The following is an 18,885-nucleotide window of genomic DNA, read 5'->3' on the forward strand; positions in this document are numbered from 1 at the left end:
AGATGGAGCCTGGGAAAGATCCTCCTAACAGTGAAAAATCAGACTCAAGAATCAAGGCCAGGCTTGCTTCCTGCAAAGTTTCCCTCCCGCCAAGTTTCCCTCCCCTTGGAAGCTTCCACTAAACTCGCAGGGAGTGTCTTGACTCACAGTGGGAGAATCTAGCCTGCTATTTCAGATTCCAGCCCTCCACATTCTGAAATACAAATTCTTTGATTGATCTTTGAAAATACAAACATTGCCACAGAAACATATTGTAAAAAATGTATAAATGAAGTGAGTTGTAAACATTCAACTCAATGTAAACATTCAAATATCTCTACAGGTTTGTATAAAAACAGTATTTTTTAAAAATGCGTATAACTTTGCTTCTTGTAGCAAACAGTGCACAGGCTATTTATATTAAAAGGGAAAAGGCCAGGGGAGCTGGCTAAAGCCTCCAAAAAAGTCATTTGATCAAATTTTATCAGCAGATACTGATTTAGACATTTTCAGGGACACCCCAGAAAGTTATTTTTCCTGGAACCTCTAAAGGAAGCATCTTGCATAACAGAGATGAAAAATCAGTGCCATTCCAGTTAGATGTCTGAGGCAGTGTAACTCTTTCCCGAAACTGTCCATATATAGAGACTTTGATGGTAAGGAAGCACTGTTTAAGAATTATGAAAGATGGAAAACAAAGGTATCTTTCAGAGGGTCTTCACACTTCGACGAGCTCATTCAGAGAACAGACTGGGTCTGCTTTCTCAGTCACGCCCACTCTTCTATTTCTATTTTATACCTGAGGATTATTCACAGCCCCTTTAAAAATAAAGAAAGAAAAGCACATTGCTTTGACTGTGTTCCAGAGGATCGGAGCCTGACCCGGTAAGTGGCGGCAGGGTCCTCGGGGAGCGGTGCCCTGTTCCGTCTCCCTGCCGAGGACGCGGGGGTCACAGGGCGTCGGTGGGGAGCGCGCAGGACTGGACCTCCTGGTACGCCGCCCGCGGCCTCGCGGAGCACAGCTTGAGCGAGAGGACCACCGAGAGGACCAGAAGGAGGAGGCCGAGGACGAAGAGAATGACCAAGGCTGCTCGTGCTCCTCTGGGATCCAGACTCTGGCCAAAGAAGTAGAGCTGCTCCTCGCCGGGTTCTGTGCAAAAGAAACGCGAGCTGTCAGGGCACTTTCCCTGCGGAGTGAATCCCGACCATTGACTACAGGGTCGGGGCGGGCATCGTTACCGTTAGAGGGCGCGGATCCGGATGCACCTCCAGAAGGAGACTTGGTGGAGTATGGAATCCTGTTGTCTGGACAAAGAAGACAATGTGATGGTTTATAAACAATAGAAGCAGATTCTTTTCACTACCTGAGTTGTTTCCAGAGTTAAGTCATTTCACCAACAAAGACTTGATCCTATCAGTATCTGTAAGCCTTTATTGGATAGTCACTGTGCCTATTTCGTGCCAGCATACCCCATCCACCCTGCAAACTTCTGCTCACCTATTAAGATATCCACCCGTGGAACCTGGGTTCATGTTCCCCAGCCTGTTAATCATTGCCCCCTGCTGCTGTCACTGAACCCTGTACCCTGCACTTTATCTTGGCATATACCATAGTCTACTACAGTTACAGGTCTGTCTCTCTTACTTGACTCTGAGCTCCTTGGAGGCCCTCATGCTTCCTATTTTCAAAGTCTGCAGGAAGCCTGGTACTATCAGCTGGCATTACAGACAGAAAACAGTACCTATGTTTCGAAGGACTGTGTAGGTTGTCTCCATGCCAGCATGAATATGGTCAGACACATGACAATGTAACAACCACGTCCCTGGGTGATCTGCAAACAGTTCAATGGTTTGGAATGTCCCGGGAAAGAGGTCATGTACATCTTCTCGGTAAGATTTACCTATCTGCAGGTAGAAGGAAATAATAAAGATAAGAGCAGAAATCAATTAAATGAAGAATAGAAACATAATAAAGATAAAGAAACCAAAAGCTGGTTCTTTGAACAAATCAGTAACATTGATGAACTGTATGGAAACCAACCTGTGCTGGTCCCCAGTGATCCCTGTCTCCTGGTACTCAGTACCTTGGTAGTCCCCTCTCACACTACTATCTGACGGTTGGTCCTTGAAGCCACCAGCATATGACAGAAGCAAATGGCATTCTGCTTCCCTTTCTCTCCCACTGGATCGCTCACTCTAGGGAAGCCAGCTCCCATGTCATGGTAAAGAACTGAAGCCTCTGGCCCATAGTCCTGTGAGTGAGCTTGGAAATGGATCCTCCAGCTGCTGTCAAACCTAATGACTGTAACTCCAGTTGTCATCTTGATTGCACCCTCACAAGAGATGCTGAATCAGAATCAATGAGCTAAACTCTTTCCAGCCTAACCCAGAGAGATTGTGAGATAATAAGAGTGTGTTGCTTTAGGGCACTACATCTTAGGGTGAATTTGTTATGCAGCAAAACTCTAGACAAACTGACAGAGGAAAAAAAAAAAACCCACAGATTACAAATATCAGAAATGAAAGGAGGTCTATCACTAAGACTTTATAGACATTAAAAAGGATAGTAAAGGAATGTTATGAACAACTATCCATGAATTCTACAACTTTGGAGATTTACAGATGGCAGATGATAGAAAAGCATATGAAAAGATACTCAATATCATTAGCCATTAGGAAAATGCAAATGAAAAACAATGAGATACCAATATATATATTGGGTTAGCCAAAAAGTTCATTCAGGTTTCATAAGATCGTATTGAAAAATGTGAACGAACTTTGTGGTCAACCCAATGCTTAAATGGCTGGCTAAGAAACAATAAGAATGAAAGATAGCCAGTGTTCATGTGGATGTGGAAAAGTGGTACCCTCATACATGTCTGATAGGAGAGAAAAGTGTACTGTCTCTCTGGAACATAGTTTGGAAGTTTTATTGAAGTTAATCATATATGTACCACCTGGCCTGGTGGCTCAGTGGTAAAGAATCCACCGGCCAACCCAGGAGATGTGAGTTCGATCCCTGGGTCAGGAAGATCCCCTGGAGAAAGAAATGGCAACCCACTCAAGTATTCTTGCCTGGAGAATTCCATGGACAGAGGAGTCTTGCAGGATACAGTCCACAGGGTTGCAAAGACTGAAATACAACTTAGCAACTTAACAATAACAACTAGCAATCTACCCCCTAGGTATTTTCTCAAGGGAAAGGAAAAACTTATGTTCACATGAAACCACGTTCACAAATGTTTATAATGACTTTATTTTTAATAACCCCAAACTGGAAACAACCCAAATGTCCCTCAATAGGGGAACAAATAAACAAACTGCAATACATTCATACAATGGAATACTGTTCAACAATGGGATGGAACACACTGCTTATACAATGTGGTGGATGCACTTTAAATGCCAATACAAAATTAAACAAGCCAGATTAATAATGCTATAGGCTGTATGATTTAATTTATAAGACACTTCAGAAAAGGCAAAATTATAGAGACAAAAACAAATCAGTGGTTGCCAGGGGTTAAACATGGGAAAGGAGCTGACTCTAGAAGGTGCAAAGGGGACATTTTAGGGGTTGATGGAGGTGTTCTATATTTTGATTAGGGTTAGTTACACCACTGTATGTGCTTATCACAACAGAAGTGTATGCTAAACAGAGTGAATTTTGTTGTTGTCATTTAGTCACTAAGTTATGTTCAGCTCTTTGCAACGCCATTGACTGTAGCCAGCTAGGCTCCTCTGTCCATGGGATTTCCCAGGCAAGAATATTGTTGAGGGTTACCATTTCTTTCTCCAGGGTATCTTCCCCACCCAGGGGTCAAACCCATGTCTCCTGCGTTGGCAGCTGGGTTCTTTACTGCTGAGGCACCAGGGAAGCCCCAGGGTGCATTATACTCAGTGTAAATTATACCTTAGTTGGAAATATTTAGGTATATAATAATTTTATATGTATATAAAATAATTTTGTTTTTATAAATTTTATATATTTTAATATAATTTTTAAATGTGGATTAAAACAGCCAAATTCTGAAAAGCATCATAGACATTTAATATATGAAACTTAATATAATCACTGTTAGGTTAGTACTTTCTATCTTAAACTGTTTTGAATAAATATACTGAGGGGAGAGGATATTAAATGTTTCATTAGTTACTATTTATTTCTGTGTGACTGGAAAAGGAGCAGTGCAAGTTTTCCTTGCAGATTAGACATGATTATTCATTTCTATCTACTTCCTTGTAGACTGCACAGCACTTGAGATGACAGACATTTGGACCTTATCCCAGGGATTCTGATTCATCAGGTCTGGAGTGGAGCCTGGCAATCTGTTTCTTAAACTGCTCCACAGGTGATTCACCAGTCAGATAGCACAGCTTGATGCTTGAAAGGCAGGAAGCCATACGTGGTAGAGCCCAGTCCACTAGGGCAAAAGTCAAGGTAACATTTCGGACCCAAGACAAAGCTTGAAATATCTCATTTACTAGAGAGAGCTATTCTGTTGGTGAAGCACATAGAGAAGAAACAGGAGAGGAAAAAGAAAAGAAAAAAAGGAAAAGGGACAAAATACTATGGATGCCTTCATTTGCGATATTAATAGCATACTCCAGAGTGGTTGGAATTATCCCAATGTGGGCTGCCATCTATGGGGTCGCACAGAGTCAGACACGAATGAAGCGACTTAGCAGCAGCAGCAGCAGCAGCAGCAACTGATAACAAAACTCTCATTTGAAGCTCAGAGAGGTTTTTTTCTTTTTAAAGCACAAAAAAATACATATTAAGAAATATTTGTCAGGGGAAGGACATAATCATATTTCTCTGTTCCATTCTCTAGCATTCACTACCACCCCTTGTGGCTTGTGAAGGCCTTATTGTCAAATAACTCTAATTTCACGATGGAAATATATTGAATCTGTTAATTCAATGTCTTCCCCAAAGCATTTCTCTTACACGAACCTTGAAAAGAAAGCTCTCAGCATGATAATGAATGGTGTGTATATCCACTTCATCTCCTACTCCTAACAGGTACCAGTTGGTCATTGTGTCTTCATTCATGACGAGTCCATGAAGGTTCCCATAAATCTTCCCATTAATAGCTAAGAAGGTAAAAGAAAACAGCCTCTTGTTAGTGATGATTACTTAATCTGGTTTTAGAAACAATTCAAGAAGATCTTTATGTCACCAACATTTTCATTTGCCTGATAAACATGTAACCATCCCACTCACACTTACCAATGTCCCCACCATTTTAGACCCAAAATTCAGAGTAGTAAGAAATCTTTATAAAAGAGAGCCAGAAAAGAGAAATAGAGGTTTGTTTTTAAAAGCTCTCTCTTGGGTAGCAGTACATGTTGGTTGGTTGGTTGTTTATTTGAAATATTCTTTTTATAGAGTGGATTACAGACTCATGTGTGGGGTCACCAGATTTACACCATTCTACAGCTGAGTGAACACAAGCATGGAGAATCAAGTTTATATAAATCAAAATTGAACCAATTAAAAGGTTCAATTAATATTTCATTTTCTGAGAACTAGCTTGGGGCAAGTTGCTAAACTTGGCTCAATCTCCAAGAGAAGGAAAGGTTCCCACAGGCCTGAGCCCATGACCTAACAATGACTAAAGCAAGCTCAAGCTAGGCTGACATGGTAGATAGGGATTTCATTCCTCTGTTTTCTACAAACTTTTTATTCTGTGTGTCATGACACAACCAAATGAGTTACATTCACTAAAAGGAGAGAGCCTAAGAAACTTTGCATAGAGGGAGGCAAAATTGTAGGGGAGAGAGTAGCTGAATCAGAAATCAGGTTGCTATATTCTAATCAATGTTAGCAATTAACTAGCTTTCTTATCTTGGGTAGGACCTATCTTTTTGCACACTGTTGGTCAAAAGTAGATCTTGGTGATAGAGTGTAGATATGTCAATTAAAACACATTACTTCCACTTAAAAAACAAGAAGTACCTTAAATTTCAAAGAATTACATAACAGACACATTAAAACAGAAATTTGGTGATAGTGTTTCATGTTCCAGAGACAGTTAAACCAGGCCCTTAAATTTGATCAAGTACAGGTTATCCTGTATTCTTATACAAATATACCAATAAGTGATCATTCATTTCCTAGGAATTACTTTACAGTCTTATAGTTTAGGGATCCCAGCATTCAGAGACACAGCTGCCTAAACAGATGGTCCGGAACCTCACTGGACCTTGCTGGCAGCCAGTCAGTGGTTTGGCTGGTTCCCTCTGAAGGAAAGCTTTGGAGGACTTTGTTCTGTCAAGGTGCCCATGGGAATGGAGAAGGGCTCAGAGAAGGAGGCTGGGACCTTCCACAGATTTCTATGGACTTATCTCAACAAGGGTCTCCTTTTTAAACCTCTGATATACCATGCATTTTGTTGCTCTCCTCAAAATCATCAGAGGGCTTAAAATCTCGTGGATCTTTATTAAGATACTTCTTAATATTGTCATCCAGATACCAGGATTCATTCTCATTAAATACCAAAAACAAGAGAGCAAATTCATAATCAACGTCGCTTCTTCTTCCCTTTTCATTCAACACTCCTTCTCTGCATGTAATCAGAGGACCCACCAAACCACTGTATGTATCCTGAAAGAAAAATAAACTGAATTAGAAAAGCTTTAAATAATTTAATAACACAGATTAGTTGCTTGTAAGAGTCATCGCAAAAAGACTAAAAGACAATTGACCATGAAATAAGTACTAAGAAACCCTGAAGAATCAGGGCGATCTTCGCTAAAATTTAAGATTATTTCTAAAAATTTGCTGAGAGTGAGCTTTATGAGGGCTGAGGCTGCGTTCTTTACTCACTGTTGAGTCTCCAGAGCTGGGCTGTCTACTACATAGAAGGTGTGCAATAAATATTTGTTGAATAAATGAATGCTTATTTCTATTTTCCTGTGTGTTTTTCAAGTGAGACTATATTTTTTTATTGAAGTATAGTGGATTTACAATGTTGTATTAGTTTCAGATGTACAACAAAGTGATTCAGTTATGCGTATATATATATGTATATGTATTACTTTACAGATTCTTTCCCATTATCAGTTACTACAAGATATTGAATATAGTTCCCTGTATACAGTAAGTCCTTGTTGTTTATCTATTTTGTATGTGGTGGTGGTGTGTGCTCAGTCGTGTCTGACTCTGTGACCCCACGGACTGTAGTCCACCAGCCTCCTGTATCCATGGGATTTTCCAGACAAGAATACTGGAGTGGGTTGCCAATTCCTTCTCCAATTTTGTATGCTGTGTGTATCTATTAATCCCAAACTCCTAATTTATCCCCCACCCCTTGTTTTCTTCTTTGGTAACCATAAATTTTTTTCTATGTCTGTAAGCATATTTCTGTTTGGTAAGTAAGTTCATTTGTATCATTTTTTTAGATTCCACACATAAGTGATTTCATACAATATTTGTCTTTGTCTGACTGACTTAGTGTAATCATCTCTAGTTCCATCTATTTTGCTCCAAATGGTTTTATTTCATTTTTTAATGGCTGAGTAATATTCAGACATTGAGTGTGTATGTGTGTGTATATATATACACACAACATGTTCTTTACCCATCATCTGTCACTGGACGTTTAGGTTGCTTCCCTGTTTTGTTTATTGTAAATAGTGCTGCTATGAACATTGCACATATCTTTTTGAATTATGGTTTTCTCTGGGTTATATGCCCAGAAATAAGATTGCTGGATCATATGCTAACTCTGTTTTTAGTTTTCTAAGAAACCTCCATCCTATTCTCCAAAGTGGCTGTACCAATTCACATTCCCACCAACAATGTAGGAGGGTTTCCTTTTCTCCACACCCTCTCCAGCATTTATTATTTGTAGACTTTTTAATGATGGCCATTCTGTCCAGTGTGAGGTGATACTCAAGTGGGATTGTATTTATAACTATATACAAATGCTTATATTCCATTTTCTATCCCCCAAAGATGATAAATTCCTTCAAGACAAGAATATTTTCAGCCCTCATAGTACTTGGTGAGGTCATTTGCACATCACAATGGCTCAATAAATATTTGTTGGGATGCACAAAGCAATCAGCAAAAAATTGATATGAGCCCATGAATGATTTTCATATTGAGTTATTCAGCCCTGAGCTTTCTTTTGAACTCCCACATTTCCATCTGCCTATTTAAATATTCCAGCTGGATGCCTCCTGCAATAATTCAATCTGCTCATAAGCCTTTCTAAGGTGAATTTTAGTATTTCCCTCAAACCATTTCCTTCTCCTGAATTCTCTATTTCTGTTAGTAGCACTATGATATTCCCTGTCACTTAAGTCAGAAAACTTGATTATCAGTGTTTAATTCCTCATTTTCCTCACTTTGTCCCACGTTGTGCGTGTGTGTGTACTCAGTTGCTAAATGATGCTGGACTCTTTGCAGCCCTATGGACTGTAGCCACCAGGCTCCTCTGTCCATGGAATTTTCCAGGCAAGAATGCTGGAGTGGCTCGCCATTTCCTCTGCCAGGGGTCATCCCATCTCATTTGCTATCAAATCTTACATTTTTTTCCCCTTCACAGAGTCTGTTCTGTGACTTTCTCTTCATTCTATCCACCATCCTTCTAGTGTAAGATTGTTTTGTTTTTTGGCCCCACCCTGCAGCCTGTGGGATATTATCTCTCAGACCAGGGATCGAACATGTCCTATAAAAGTCACCAGATTCAGAATTGTGATATAATTATGGATGTACACATGTATTATTTCCCCCAAAGATGATAAATTCCTTCAAGACAAGAATATTTTCAACCCTCATAGTACTTGGTGAGGTCATTTGCACATCACAACGACTCAATAAATATTTGTTGGGATGAACAAAGCAATCAGCAAAAAAAGTGGACTTCCCATGATTCTACTTTGGTTTTTGTTGTTTTTTTCAAGTGTCTGGTATGTTTCCCCTGAACTCTTGTGCTTTCCAGTACAAAGACACTAATTATATCAGATATGACCTTAGTTTGGACTTCAATTATGATGCATAATTCAAGACTAGATGTTTTATACATACATATCTGACTCAAGTTCAATATTGAATCCTTGCCTTTAATTTCTAAGTAAAGTTAGCCTATTTATCATTCAAATAGTTTGTGATTTCAGTTACTAAGTTTTTATGGAGTGTGTTTTCTTTCCTGAGCCCTGATGGTACTGGTAAGGATTTTAAAACTGGGTAACATCATAAACCATGTTAAAAATTAAAATATATATTTATTTTTTGTTTATCTAATTTACATATCTTCTCTTGCTTCAAACTTCCTTATAAGTTCTAAATTTAGTAATTTGAGATCTCATTTTTTTCCCCTACACTTTAGATCAAGGGGCAGCAAACTTTGTTTTTGTAAAGTGCCATATAGCAAGTGGCTCCCTTTGTGACTCAGATGGTAAAGAAATCACCTGCAATGAGGGAGATCTGGGTTGAGACGATCCCCTGGAGAAGGGAAAGGCTAACCACTCCAGTTTCTGGCCTGGAGAATTCCATAGACTGCATAGTCCATGGGGTCGCAAAGAGTCAGACACGACTGAGCAACTTTCACTTCACTTCACTTCACAAAGCAAGAATTTTTTACTTTGTGAATCATACCATTTCCATCACAGATACTCAACTTCATTATCAATAATGCAAACAAATGGGCATGGCCATAGTTTGAGACCCCTGCTTAAAACCAATATACCTCTTCATATATACCCACTGTAATTGTGATAACTTGAACAGTCAACTGAAAACCATATCACTTTGAGCATTTTGGCGGCTCTTTCCACCTTACCTTCACAAAGTTTACTGTTGAATAGTAAAGCCATGGAATACAATTTGGGTCAGATGGCCCTGGACCGGACCTTTTAGGGACATTCCATCTGTAGGTTTTTATTTCTCCTGAAACAAATAAGAAGAAATAGAAAAAAAAATTAATTATGTGATCTCTGTTCCAGACAATTTACCTGAAGAAATACAAACAGATTCTTTGTATATTTTGATTAAAGTTACTGCTGGGGAGAATTACCCATTCAATAGAAATATTCCTGTTAAACTCATACCTTGACTTTTTGCAGGTTCACCATGACAGATTTTCATTTCAGCCTATATTACAGCCTTCCATCCTAGTTTGATGGTTTTTCTCCTCAAATTTTGTATCTCCTTCCCAAGAGTTATGCTTGAGCACACTAGAGTTGCCGTGGGCCTCAGCCTTGGCTTCCTGTGGAGCCACCAGGGAGCTTTGTAAACCCTCACTGCTCAGACCTCATCCCAAACCAATGAAATTAGAATATCTGCAATATATTATTGGTGTACAAATATATTCCTTAAGCTTCTCAGGCAATTCTAATCTGCAGGCAAGTGAGATCTAGCTGGAACCAGAGAGACTCAGAGAGGCCTAGTTTCAAATCTCAACCCTAATGACTTGTTTCCACTCAACCTTTGATAAGCTACCTTACCTGACTGACCTTTGAAAAGTGACAGCTTCCCTGGTAGCTCAGATGGTAATGAATCTGCCTGCAAATCAGGAGACCTGGGTTTGGTCCCTGGATAGGAAAGATGCCCTGGAAAAAGGAATGGCTACCCACTCCAGACCAATGCCTGGATTTCACTTAGCTTTTGACAAGCTACTTAACCTTCACAGAACTTTAGTTTCCTTATTTGTAAAGTGGATTAGTCAACCCAGTTTTCAAACTGTTGTGAGGATTAAATGAAATAAAATATCTAGGAAAGTGCCTCACATTGAGGTCAGTCAATAATTGTTAATTTGTATATATGTGCGCATGCTAAGTCGCTTCAGTTGTGTCCAACTCTGTGCAACCCAATGGACTATAGCCCACTAGGTTTCTCTGTCCATGGGAATTCTCCAGGCAAGAATACTGGAGTGGGTTGCCATGCCCTCCTCCAAGGGATCTTCCTGACCCTGGGATCAAATCCATGTCTCTTATGTCTCCCACATTGGCAGGCAGGTTCTTTACTGCTAGTGCCACCTGGGAAAGCCCTAAATGTTAGTTGCTCAGTCATGTCTGACTCTTTGCAACCCATGGACTGTAGTCCACCAGGCTCCTTTGTCCATGGAATTCTCCAGGCAAAAACACCAAAGTAGATTGTCATGCCCTTCTCCAGGGGATCTTTCCAACCCAGGGATTGAACCTAAGTCTCCCATGTTTCAGGCAGATTCTTTACCATCTGAGCCACCGTGCAAGAGTTAGTTTGTATGTATACTAGCAACAAATGCGTGCACTCCCTCTGGTCAGGCCCCATATCTGTGAATCCCCTGCGACTGGCCCAGAGCCTTGCAGAGGAACCATATATTACTCATGAGTTATCAAGATAATCACACTGTAAAAGGCTCATTTAAATTATCTCCTTTTGAACTATCTGAGTCCCATCCTCACCCTATAAGGACAAACAATTTACAGCTGAATCTGAGTCACAAAGCAAAACAAAAGACTTGCATGAAACTTTGGTCTGTATTTGTTCATGAAGCAGTTGGTTTAGCAATATCATCTTAGGTCTAGTTTCCATGATTTACCCCATGCCTTGGTAATCACAAGATAAACAGCTAAATGCAAGTGACTATTGGTGCGGGGTTATTAAAGTTGAAACAATCCATTGTCCACCCACCTGGAAGCCAAGTTCTCAACAAAAAGAGGATGCTCAGTAAATGTTTGTTGAGTGATATAATGAAAAGAAGATGAAGAAAATGGAGGAAGGGGAGAAGAAGGAGAGGGGAAATCTGAGGGGGCTTCAGTTCAATTGTGTCCAACTCTTTGTGAACCATGGACTGCAGCAAGCCAGGCCTCCCTGTCTATCACCAACTCCATGAGTTTACTCAAACTCATGTCCATCTAGTCGGTGATGCCATCCAACCATCTCATCCTCCGTCATCTCCTTCTCCTCCCGCCTTCAATCTTTCCCAGCATCAGGGTCTTTTCAAATGAGTCAGCTCTTCGCATCAAGTGGCCAAAGTATTGGAGTTTCAGCTTCAGCATCAGTCCTTCCAATGAATATTCAGGACTGATTTCCTTTAGGATGGACTGGTTGGATCTCCTTGCAGTCCAGGGGACTCTCAAGAGTCTTCTCCGACACCACAGTTCAAAAGCATCAATTGTTCAGCACTCAGGTTTCTTAATGATCCAATGCTCACATCCATACATGACTACTGGAAAAACCATAGCTTTGACTAGATGGACCTTTGTCGGCAGAGTAATGTCTCTGCTTTTTAATGTGCTGTCTAATTTGGTCATGGTTTTTCTTCCAAAGAGCAAGTATCTTTTAATTTCATGGCTGCAGTCACCATCTACAGTGATTCTAGAGCACAAACAAATAAAGTTTTTCACTATTTCCATTGTTCCCCATCTATTTACCATGAAATGATGGGACCAGATGCCATGATCTTCATTTTCTGAATGTTGAGTTTTAAGCCAACTTTTTCACTCTCTTCTTTCACTTTCATCCAGAGGCTCTTTAGTTCCTCTTCACTTTCTGCCATAAGGGTGGTGTCATCTGCATATCTGAAGTTGTTGATATTTCTCCTGGCAATCTTGATTCCAGCTTGTGCTTCATCCAGCCCAGCATTTTGCATGATACACTCTGCATATAAGTTAAATAGTCAGGGCGACAATACACAGCCTTGGCATATACCTTTATCAATTTGGAGCCAGTCAGGTGTTCCATGTTCAGTTCTAACTGTTGTTTCTTAACCTGAATATAGATTTCTCAGGAGGCAGGTAAGGTGGTCTGGTATTCCCATCTCTTTAAGAATTTTCCATAGTTTGGTGTGAGCCGCACAGTCAAAGGCTTTAGCATAGTCAATAGAACAGAAGCAGATGGTTTTTTGAATTCTCTTGCTTCTTCTATAACCCAACAGATGTTGGCAATTTGATCTCCAGTTCCTCTGCCTTTTCTAAATCCAGCTTGAACATCTGGAAGTTCATGGTTCACATATTGCTGAAGCCTGGCTTGGAGAATTTTGAGCATTACTTTCCTAGTGTGTGAGATGAGTGCAATTGCGTGGCAGTTTGAACATTCTTTGGGATTGGAATGAAAACTGACCTTTTCCAGTCTTGTGGCCACTGCTGAGTTTTCCAAATTTGCTGGCATACTGAGTGCAGCACTTGAATTCCATCACCTCCACTAGCTTTGTTTGTAGTGACGCTTCCTAAGGCCCACTTGACTTTGCATTCCATGATGTCTGGCTCTAGGTGAGTGATCACACCATCATGGTCATCTGGGTCATAAAGATCTTTTTTGTATAGTTCTTTTGTGTATTCTTGCCACCTCTTCTTAATATCTTCTGCTTCTGTTAGGTCCATACCATTTCTGTCTTTTATTGGATACCTTTAAAAAAAGGTATCCTTTAAAAAAGGATACCTAAAAAAAATGGGTATCCTTTTTTGGTTGGATCCAACATTCTCCTGTCAATGGTTATTCAGAAGTGAGTTGCAATTTTGGAGTTCTTGCAGGAGATAAGGGCAATCCAATCCAAGATGACAGAGTCCTGAGGGAGCTTACTTTTCTTAAAATGCTAACTTGCACTCTTCATCACATGCATGCCCTGATTAAACTTTCTTATCCAACTTGCCTGAACTAAGTTAGTCTCTTGCTCCTACCCCCAATCTTTGGGTTCTCCCAAAACTTTCAGACTTATTTGAGACTCCTGTGGGGACTGAATACCTCTGGCTCTAATTTAAAAAAGAAAAAATGCTCCATTGCCACAATCTATAATAATTTTTCTTCCTACTCTGACAGCCTTCCTACCTAGGACTCTTAGGAGTCCAGTCAGCCTAGAGAAGTGGAGCTGTGTCCCTTGTCAGTCTTCACCAAGAGGGTACATCCACCAGGAGGGGTCACGCCAGCTTTCCCAAAGCCCTACCAGAGCCCCCTCAACCCTCAGGCCTGATAGGCATCTTTCTTCCTCCCTCTGAAGCTGCTTCAACCATCAAAAATAAATATATTTAATAGTTTTTTTTTATCCATTTTAAACCATTTCCCTCTTCATCGAAGCAAGAAGGGAAGAAGAAAGTACAAAACATGTGAAGTAGAAAAGATGATCACGTTGCTGTTTAAAATACCACCATGAAGATAAAACCATTATTAACATTTTGGCTTATTTCCCTTCTAGTCTGTCTTATATACTTGTATGTTGCTTAACAAGTCTTTACCATGTAATTTAAAACTTTTTTTTCATTAAAACTTGTTCGTTAAATCTTTCTTAAATGTCATTTTATGGCTACACAATGGTCCACTATAAAAAGATTCCAAATTTACTTGTTTCTCTGTATACAGACATTCAGATGTGCATGAAAAGTTTCTTGAAGCAGGTTGAAGCAGCTTTTGATACTGGGAATAGGAAGTGGCAGAAATTGGAATAGTAACCAGTAAAGATTTTCCTTCCCACAACCCCATCCTTGAACAGGTACCTTGCTAACTTTTTGATTCATTATATTGTTTTCTTTTCTTATTTTTTACATCTTTAAATTTTTGATTTAATGATCTTTATTGAAATTGCTATAGCATTGTTATAGTTGTTCTGTTCTTCTGTGTATTCTTGCCACCTCTTCTTAATATCTTCTGTTTCTGTTAGGTCCACACCATTTCTGGAAAAGATCAGTTTTCATTCCAATCCCAAGGAAAGGCAATGCCAAAGAATGCTCAAACTACAACACAATTGTACTCATCTCACACACTAGCAAAGTAATGCTCAAAATTCTCTAAGCCAGGCTTCAACAGTACATGAACTGAGAACTTCCAGAAGTTCAAGCTGGATTTAGAAAAGGCAGAGGAACCAGAGATCAAATTGCCAACATCCGTTGGATCATCAAAAAAGCAAGAGAGTTCCAGAAAAACATCTACTTCTGCTTTATTGACTCTGCCAAAGCCTTTGACTGTGTGGATCACACCAAACTGTGGGAAATTCTTAAAGAGATGGGAATACCAGACCACCTTACCTGCCTCCTGAGAAATCTGTATGCAGGTCAGGAAGCAACAGTTGGAACAGGACATGAAACAAGACTGGTTCCAAATCAGGAAAGGAGTACATCAAGGCTGTGTACTGTCACCCTGCTTATTTAACTTATATGCAGAGTATATCATGCAAAATTCCAGGCTGGGTGAAGCACAAGCTAGAATCAAGATTGCCAGGAGAAATATCAGTAACCTCAGATATGCAGATGACACCACCCTATGACAGAAAGTGAAGAGGGACTAAAGAGCCTCTTAATGAAAGTGAAAGAGCAGAGTGAAAAAGTTGGCTTAAAACTCAACATTCAGAAAACAAAGATCATGGCATCTGGTCCCATCACTTCATGGCAAATAGATGGGGAACAATGGAAATAGTTAAAGACTTTATTTGTTTGGGCTCCAAAATCACTGCAGATGGTGAATGCAGCCATGAAATTAAAAGACACTTGCTCCTTGGAAGAAAAAGTGACCAAACTAGATAGCGTTTAAAAAGCAGTGACATTACTATGCCGACAAAGGTCCATCTAGCCAAAGCTATGGTTTTTCCAGTAGTCATGTATGGATGTCAGAGTTGGACTATAAAGAAAGCTTAGCACTGAAGAACTGATGCTTTTGAACTGTGGTGTTGGAGAAGACTCTTGAGAGTCCCTGGACTGCAAGGAGATCCAACTAGTCCATCCTAAAGGAAATCAGTCCTGAATATTCATTGGAAGGACTGATGCTGAAGCTGAAATTCCAACACTTTGGCCACCTGATGCAAAGAACTGACTTATTGGAAAAGACCTTGATGCAGGGAAAGATTGAGGGCAAGAGGAGAAGGGGACGACAGAGGATGAGATGGTTAGATGGCATCACCAACTCGATGGACATGAGTTTGAGCAAGCTCCGGGAGTTGGTGATGGACAGGGAAGCCTGGCGTGCTGCAGTCCAGGGGGTCGCAAAGAATCGGACGTGACTGAGCAACTGAACTGATAGTATTATTATAGTGTTATTATGTAGTCATAAGAGGTACAAGGGAATATAACTCCCCCATAATTATACCTATGGGGTTGCTATCAGTTTTGTAACAGGGGCTCTTAACACTTATTACAACCACATTTCAACTGTGTAAAATTTATGGAAGCTCATTATATTATGAAATCTTCTCACCTTTCAATGCATCTTTTAAACACATCAAAGCTGTATATAATCACTCTGCTTATTTAACTTCTATGCAGAGTACATCATGAGAAACGCTGGGCTGGATGAAGCACAGCTGGAATCAAGATTGCCAGGAGAAATATCAATAACCTCAGATATGCAGAAGACACCACCCTTATGGCAGAAAGCGAAGAAGAACGAAAGAGCCTCTTGATGAAAGTGAAAGAGGAGAGTGAAAAAGTTGGCTTAAAGCTCAACATTCAAAAAACTAAGATCATGGCATCTGGTCCCATCACTTCATGGAAAATAGATGGAGAAACAGTGGAAACAGTGGCTGATTTTATTTTTTTGGCCTCCAAAATCACTGCAGAAGGTGATTTCAGCCATGAAATTAAAAGACACTTGCTCCTTGTAAGAAAAGCCATGAGAAACCTAGACAGCATATTAAAAAGCTGACATTACTTTGCCTACAAAGGTCCATCTAGTCAAAGCTCTGATTTTTCCAGTAGTCATATATGGATGTGAGAGTTAGACCATAAAGAAAGCTGCACACTGGAGAATTGACGCTTTTGAACTGTGGTGTTGGAGAAGACTCTTGAGAGTCCCTTGGACTGCAAGGAGTTCTAACTAGTCAATCCTAGAGGAAATCAGTCCTGAATATTCATTGGAAGGACTGATGCTGAAGCTGAAACTCCAATACTTTGGCCACTTGATGCGAAGAGCTGACTCATTTGAAAAGACCCTGATGTTGGGAAAGATTGAGGGCAGGAGGAGAAGGGGACGACAGAGGATGAGATGGTTAGATGGCATCACTGACTCAATGGACATGAGTTTGGGTAAACTCCGGGAATTGGTGATGGACAGGGAGGCCTGGCGTGCTATGGTTCATGGGGTCGCAAAGAGTCAGACATGACTGAGCAGCTGAACTGAACTAACCCCAGACTCCCAGTCCATCCCTCTCCCGCCCTGTGCCTTGGCAACCACAAGTCTGTTCTCTATGCTATGAGTCTGTTTCTGTTTTGTAGATAGATTCCCTTGCGCAATATTTTGGATTCCACATGTAAGTGATATCATGTGTATAACTGAGTCAGTATGTTATACTTTGGAGTTTGGCACAACATTGTAAATCAACTATATACTTCAATTAAAAAAACGATTAGAGTTCTATCTCTTTTATAAAGCTTTTCTTAACTGTTCCTAATTAAATGAGTCTTCATGGATTTTCTTTCTCTGAAATTTTATCAACCTTCTCAGATATATTCTTGAAAATCTTCACCACTTAGAATTTCAACATGTATAATCTGTATTATTGCTGAAATGATTCATCTTGTCTTTTTTTTTCTTCCAAACTCATTTTAAGCATCTTGAGAGAAATGCATGGTTAAGAGCTCAGGTCCTGAGGTCAAACAGGCTCCACCATTACTAATGTCTGTCCTGGTTGACCTCTTTACTCCTCTTTGCCTCAGTCACCTGTTAAATGAACGTAACACCACCAGATTTCATCAATAACAGGATGTGCATTTTCACAATTTAGCATATCTGATGCCAAGATGTATCTTTCCATCAGTGGCATGTTAAAGTTTAATTGGCAGCATTTAAAAAATATATTTATTTATTTGGCCACTTTGGGTCTTAGTTGCAACACACAGGATCTTGCAGTGTGTGGGCTCCAGAGCTCAAGGGCTCAGTAGTGGCAGTTGCAGGCTTAGTTACACGTGGGGTCTTAGCTCCGTGGTCAGGGATTGAACCGGGTCCCCCACATTGGGAGGCAGATTCTTAACCACTCAACCACCAGGGAGGTCCTGACAGCACTTTTTTTTTCTTTAATAACAAAGTAATGATGGCCATTATAATCAGTGGTATCAGGCTCAATGAAATATGTTAGTGTCTACCTCCCTGAGTTATTATAAGTAAGTTTTTAAATTTTTTTCTAAATTTAAAAGCTGGCACAAGGTTAACATTCAATATGTACTAGCTGTTATTATGTCTTAATACCCTTTAAGGACTCTAATTGAGCCCTAGAAACTCCATAAACAGTCATTGGCTGAATAGTAATTTCGTATCAGGGTAATGGATGGAACGTAATGGAGTAATAATGTTACAATGAGCTTTCCAAGACCTGTCAGAGATCAGACAAGAAAGAAGTTGAGCCTGGAGTACTCATCAGCATGGAGCAGACCTCTGGGGTAAGTTACCTGGCTTTGTGACAGGCACTTGGAGCCGCTTCCCACTATCCACGTCCTCCACACCCTGGGCTGAGATGGAGTAGGGCCGACTGGCCTTGTTCATAAATATGATCAGGATGGAGTCCCCAACCTCGGCGTGAATCATCGGGCCTAAAGGCAAAACACAGGTCTGTGTGCATTATCGTTGCTCTTTTCAACATTGGTGTAATTCACATGTGGGTAGTATTTGACAAAATAAACAAAGGTTACCTTGTTATTAGTGTATTTCCTCTAGCAGGTGACATTGGTTAGCATTAAATATCATGTCATGTTTTGCAGTTGGATCAATCAGGTTTCAAATCCTGCCTCCTTCTCTTACTTATTAGAGAGGCTTTGAGTAAGTCAAGTAACCTACCTGAGTCAAATTCCTCATCTGTAACATGGTCTTACCTTTCTCAAAGGGTTACAGCAAGGATTAGATAAAGTAACATATGTAAAGTGCTAATTTCAGTAAATTGAGACATAGTACTCAATAAATGCTTAAATTTTTACTACTGCTAAGACGTACTCTTCAGGAAAAACTATATCCACAACACGTGGTGACTTTCCATTGTAATCCCCCTGTGTGTAACCTTT

At 40.1% G+C, this 18,885-nt stretch overlaps 1 protein-coding gene across 1 annotated transcript in view; it reads right to left on the reverse strand.

Moving 5' to 3' along the window:
* Nucleotides 1-367: 367 nt before the first annotated feature.
* The window catches only part of HEPHL1 (hephaestin like 1), a 91,601-nt gene continuing 73,083 nt past the window's right edge, over nt 368-18,885 (reverse strand). The window contains exons 14-20 of the mRNA NM_001192511.3: nt 18,280-18,420; nt 9,774-9,880; nt 6,367-6,589; nt 4,937-5,076; nt 1,722-1,884; nt 1,219-1,284; nt 368-1,129 (exon numbers count right to left, since the gene is read on the reverse strand). Of these exons, the coding sequence (NP_001179440.2) occupies nt 930-1,129; nt 1,219-1,284; nt 1,722-1,884; nt 4,937-5,076; nt 6,367-6,589; nt 9,774-9,880; nt 18,280-18,420 (1,040 nt within the window). The 3' untranslated portion in view covers nt 368-929. The remainder of the gene's footprint in view (nt 1,130-1,218; nt 1,285-1,721; nt 1,885-4,936; nt 5,077-6,366; nt 6,590-9,773; nt 9,881-18,279; nt 18,421-18,885) is intronic.

This window comes from Bos taurus, chromosome 29 (assembly GCF_002263795.3).
Source record: "Bos taurus isolate L1 Dominette 01449 registration number 42190680 breed Hereford chromosome 29, ARS-UCD2.0, whole genome shotgun sequence".
Classification (NCBI taxonomy): domain Eukaryota; kingdom Metazoa; phylum Chordata; class Mammalia; order Artiodactyla; family Bovidae; genus Bos; species Bos taurus.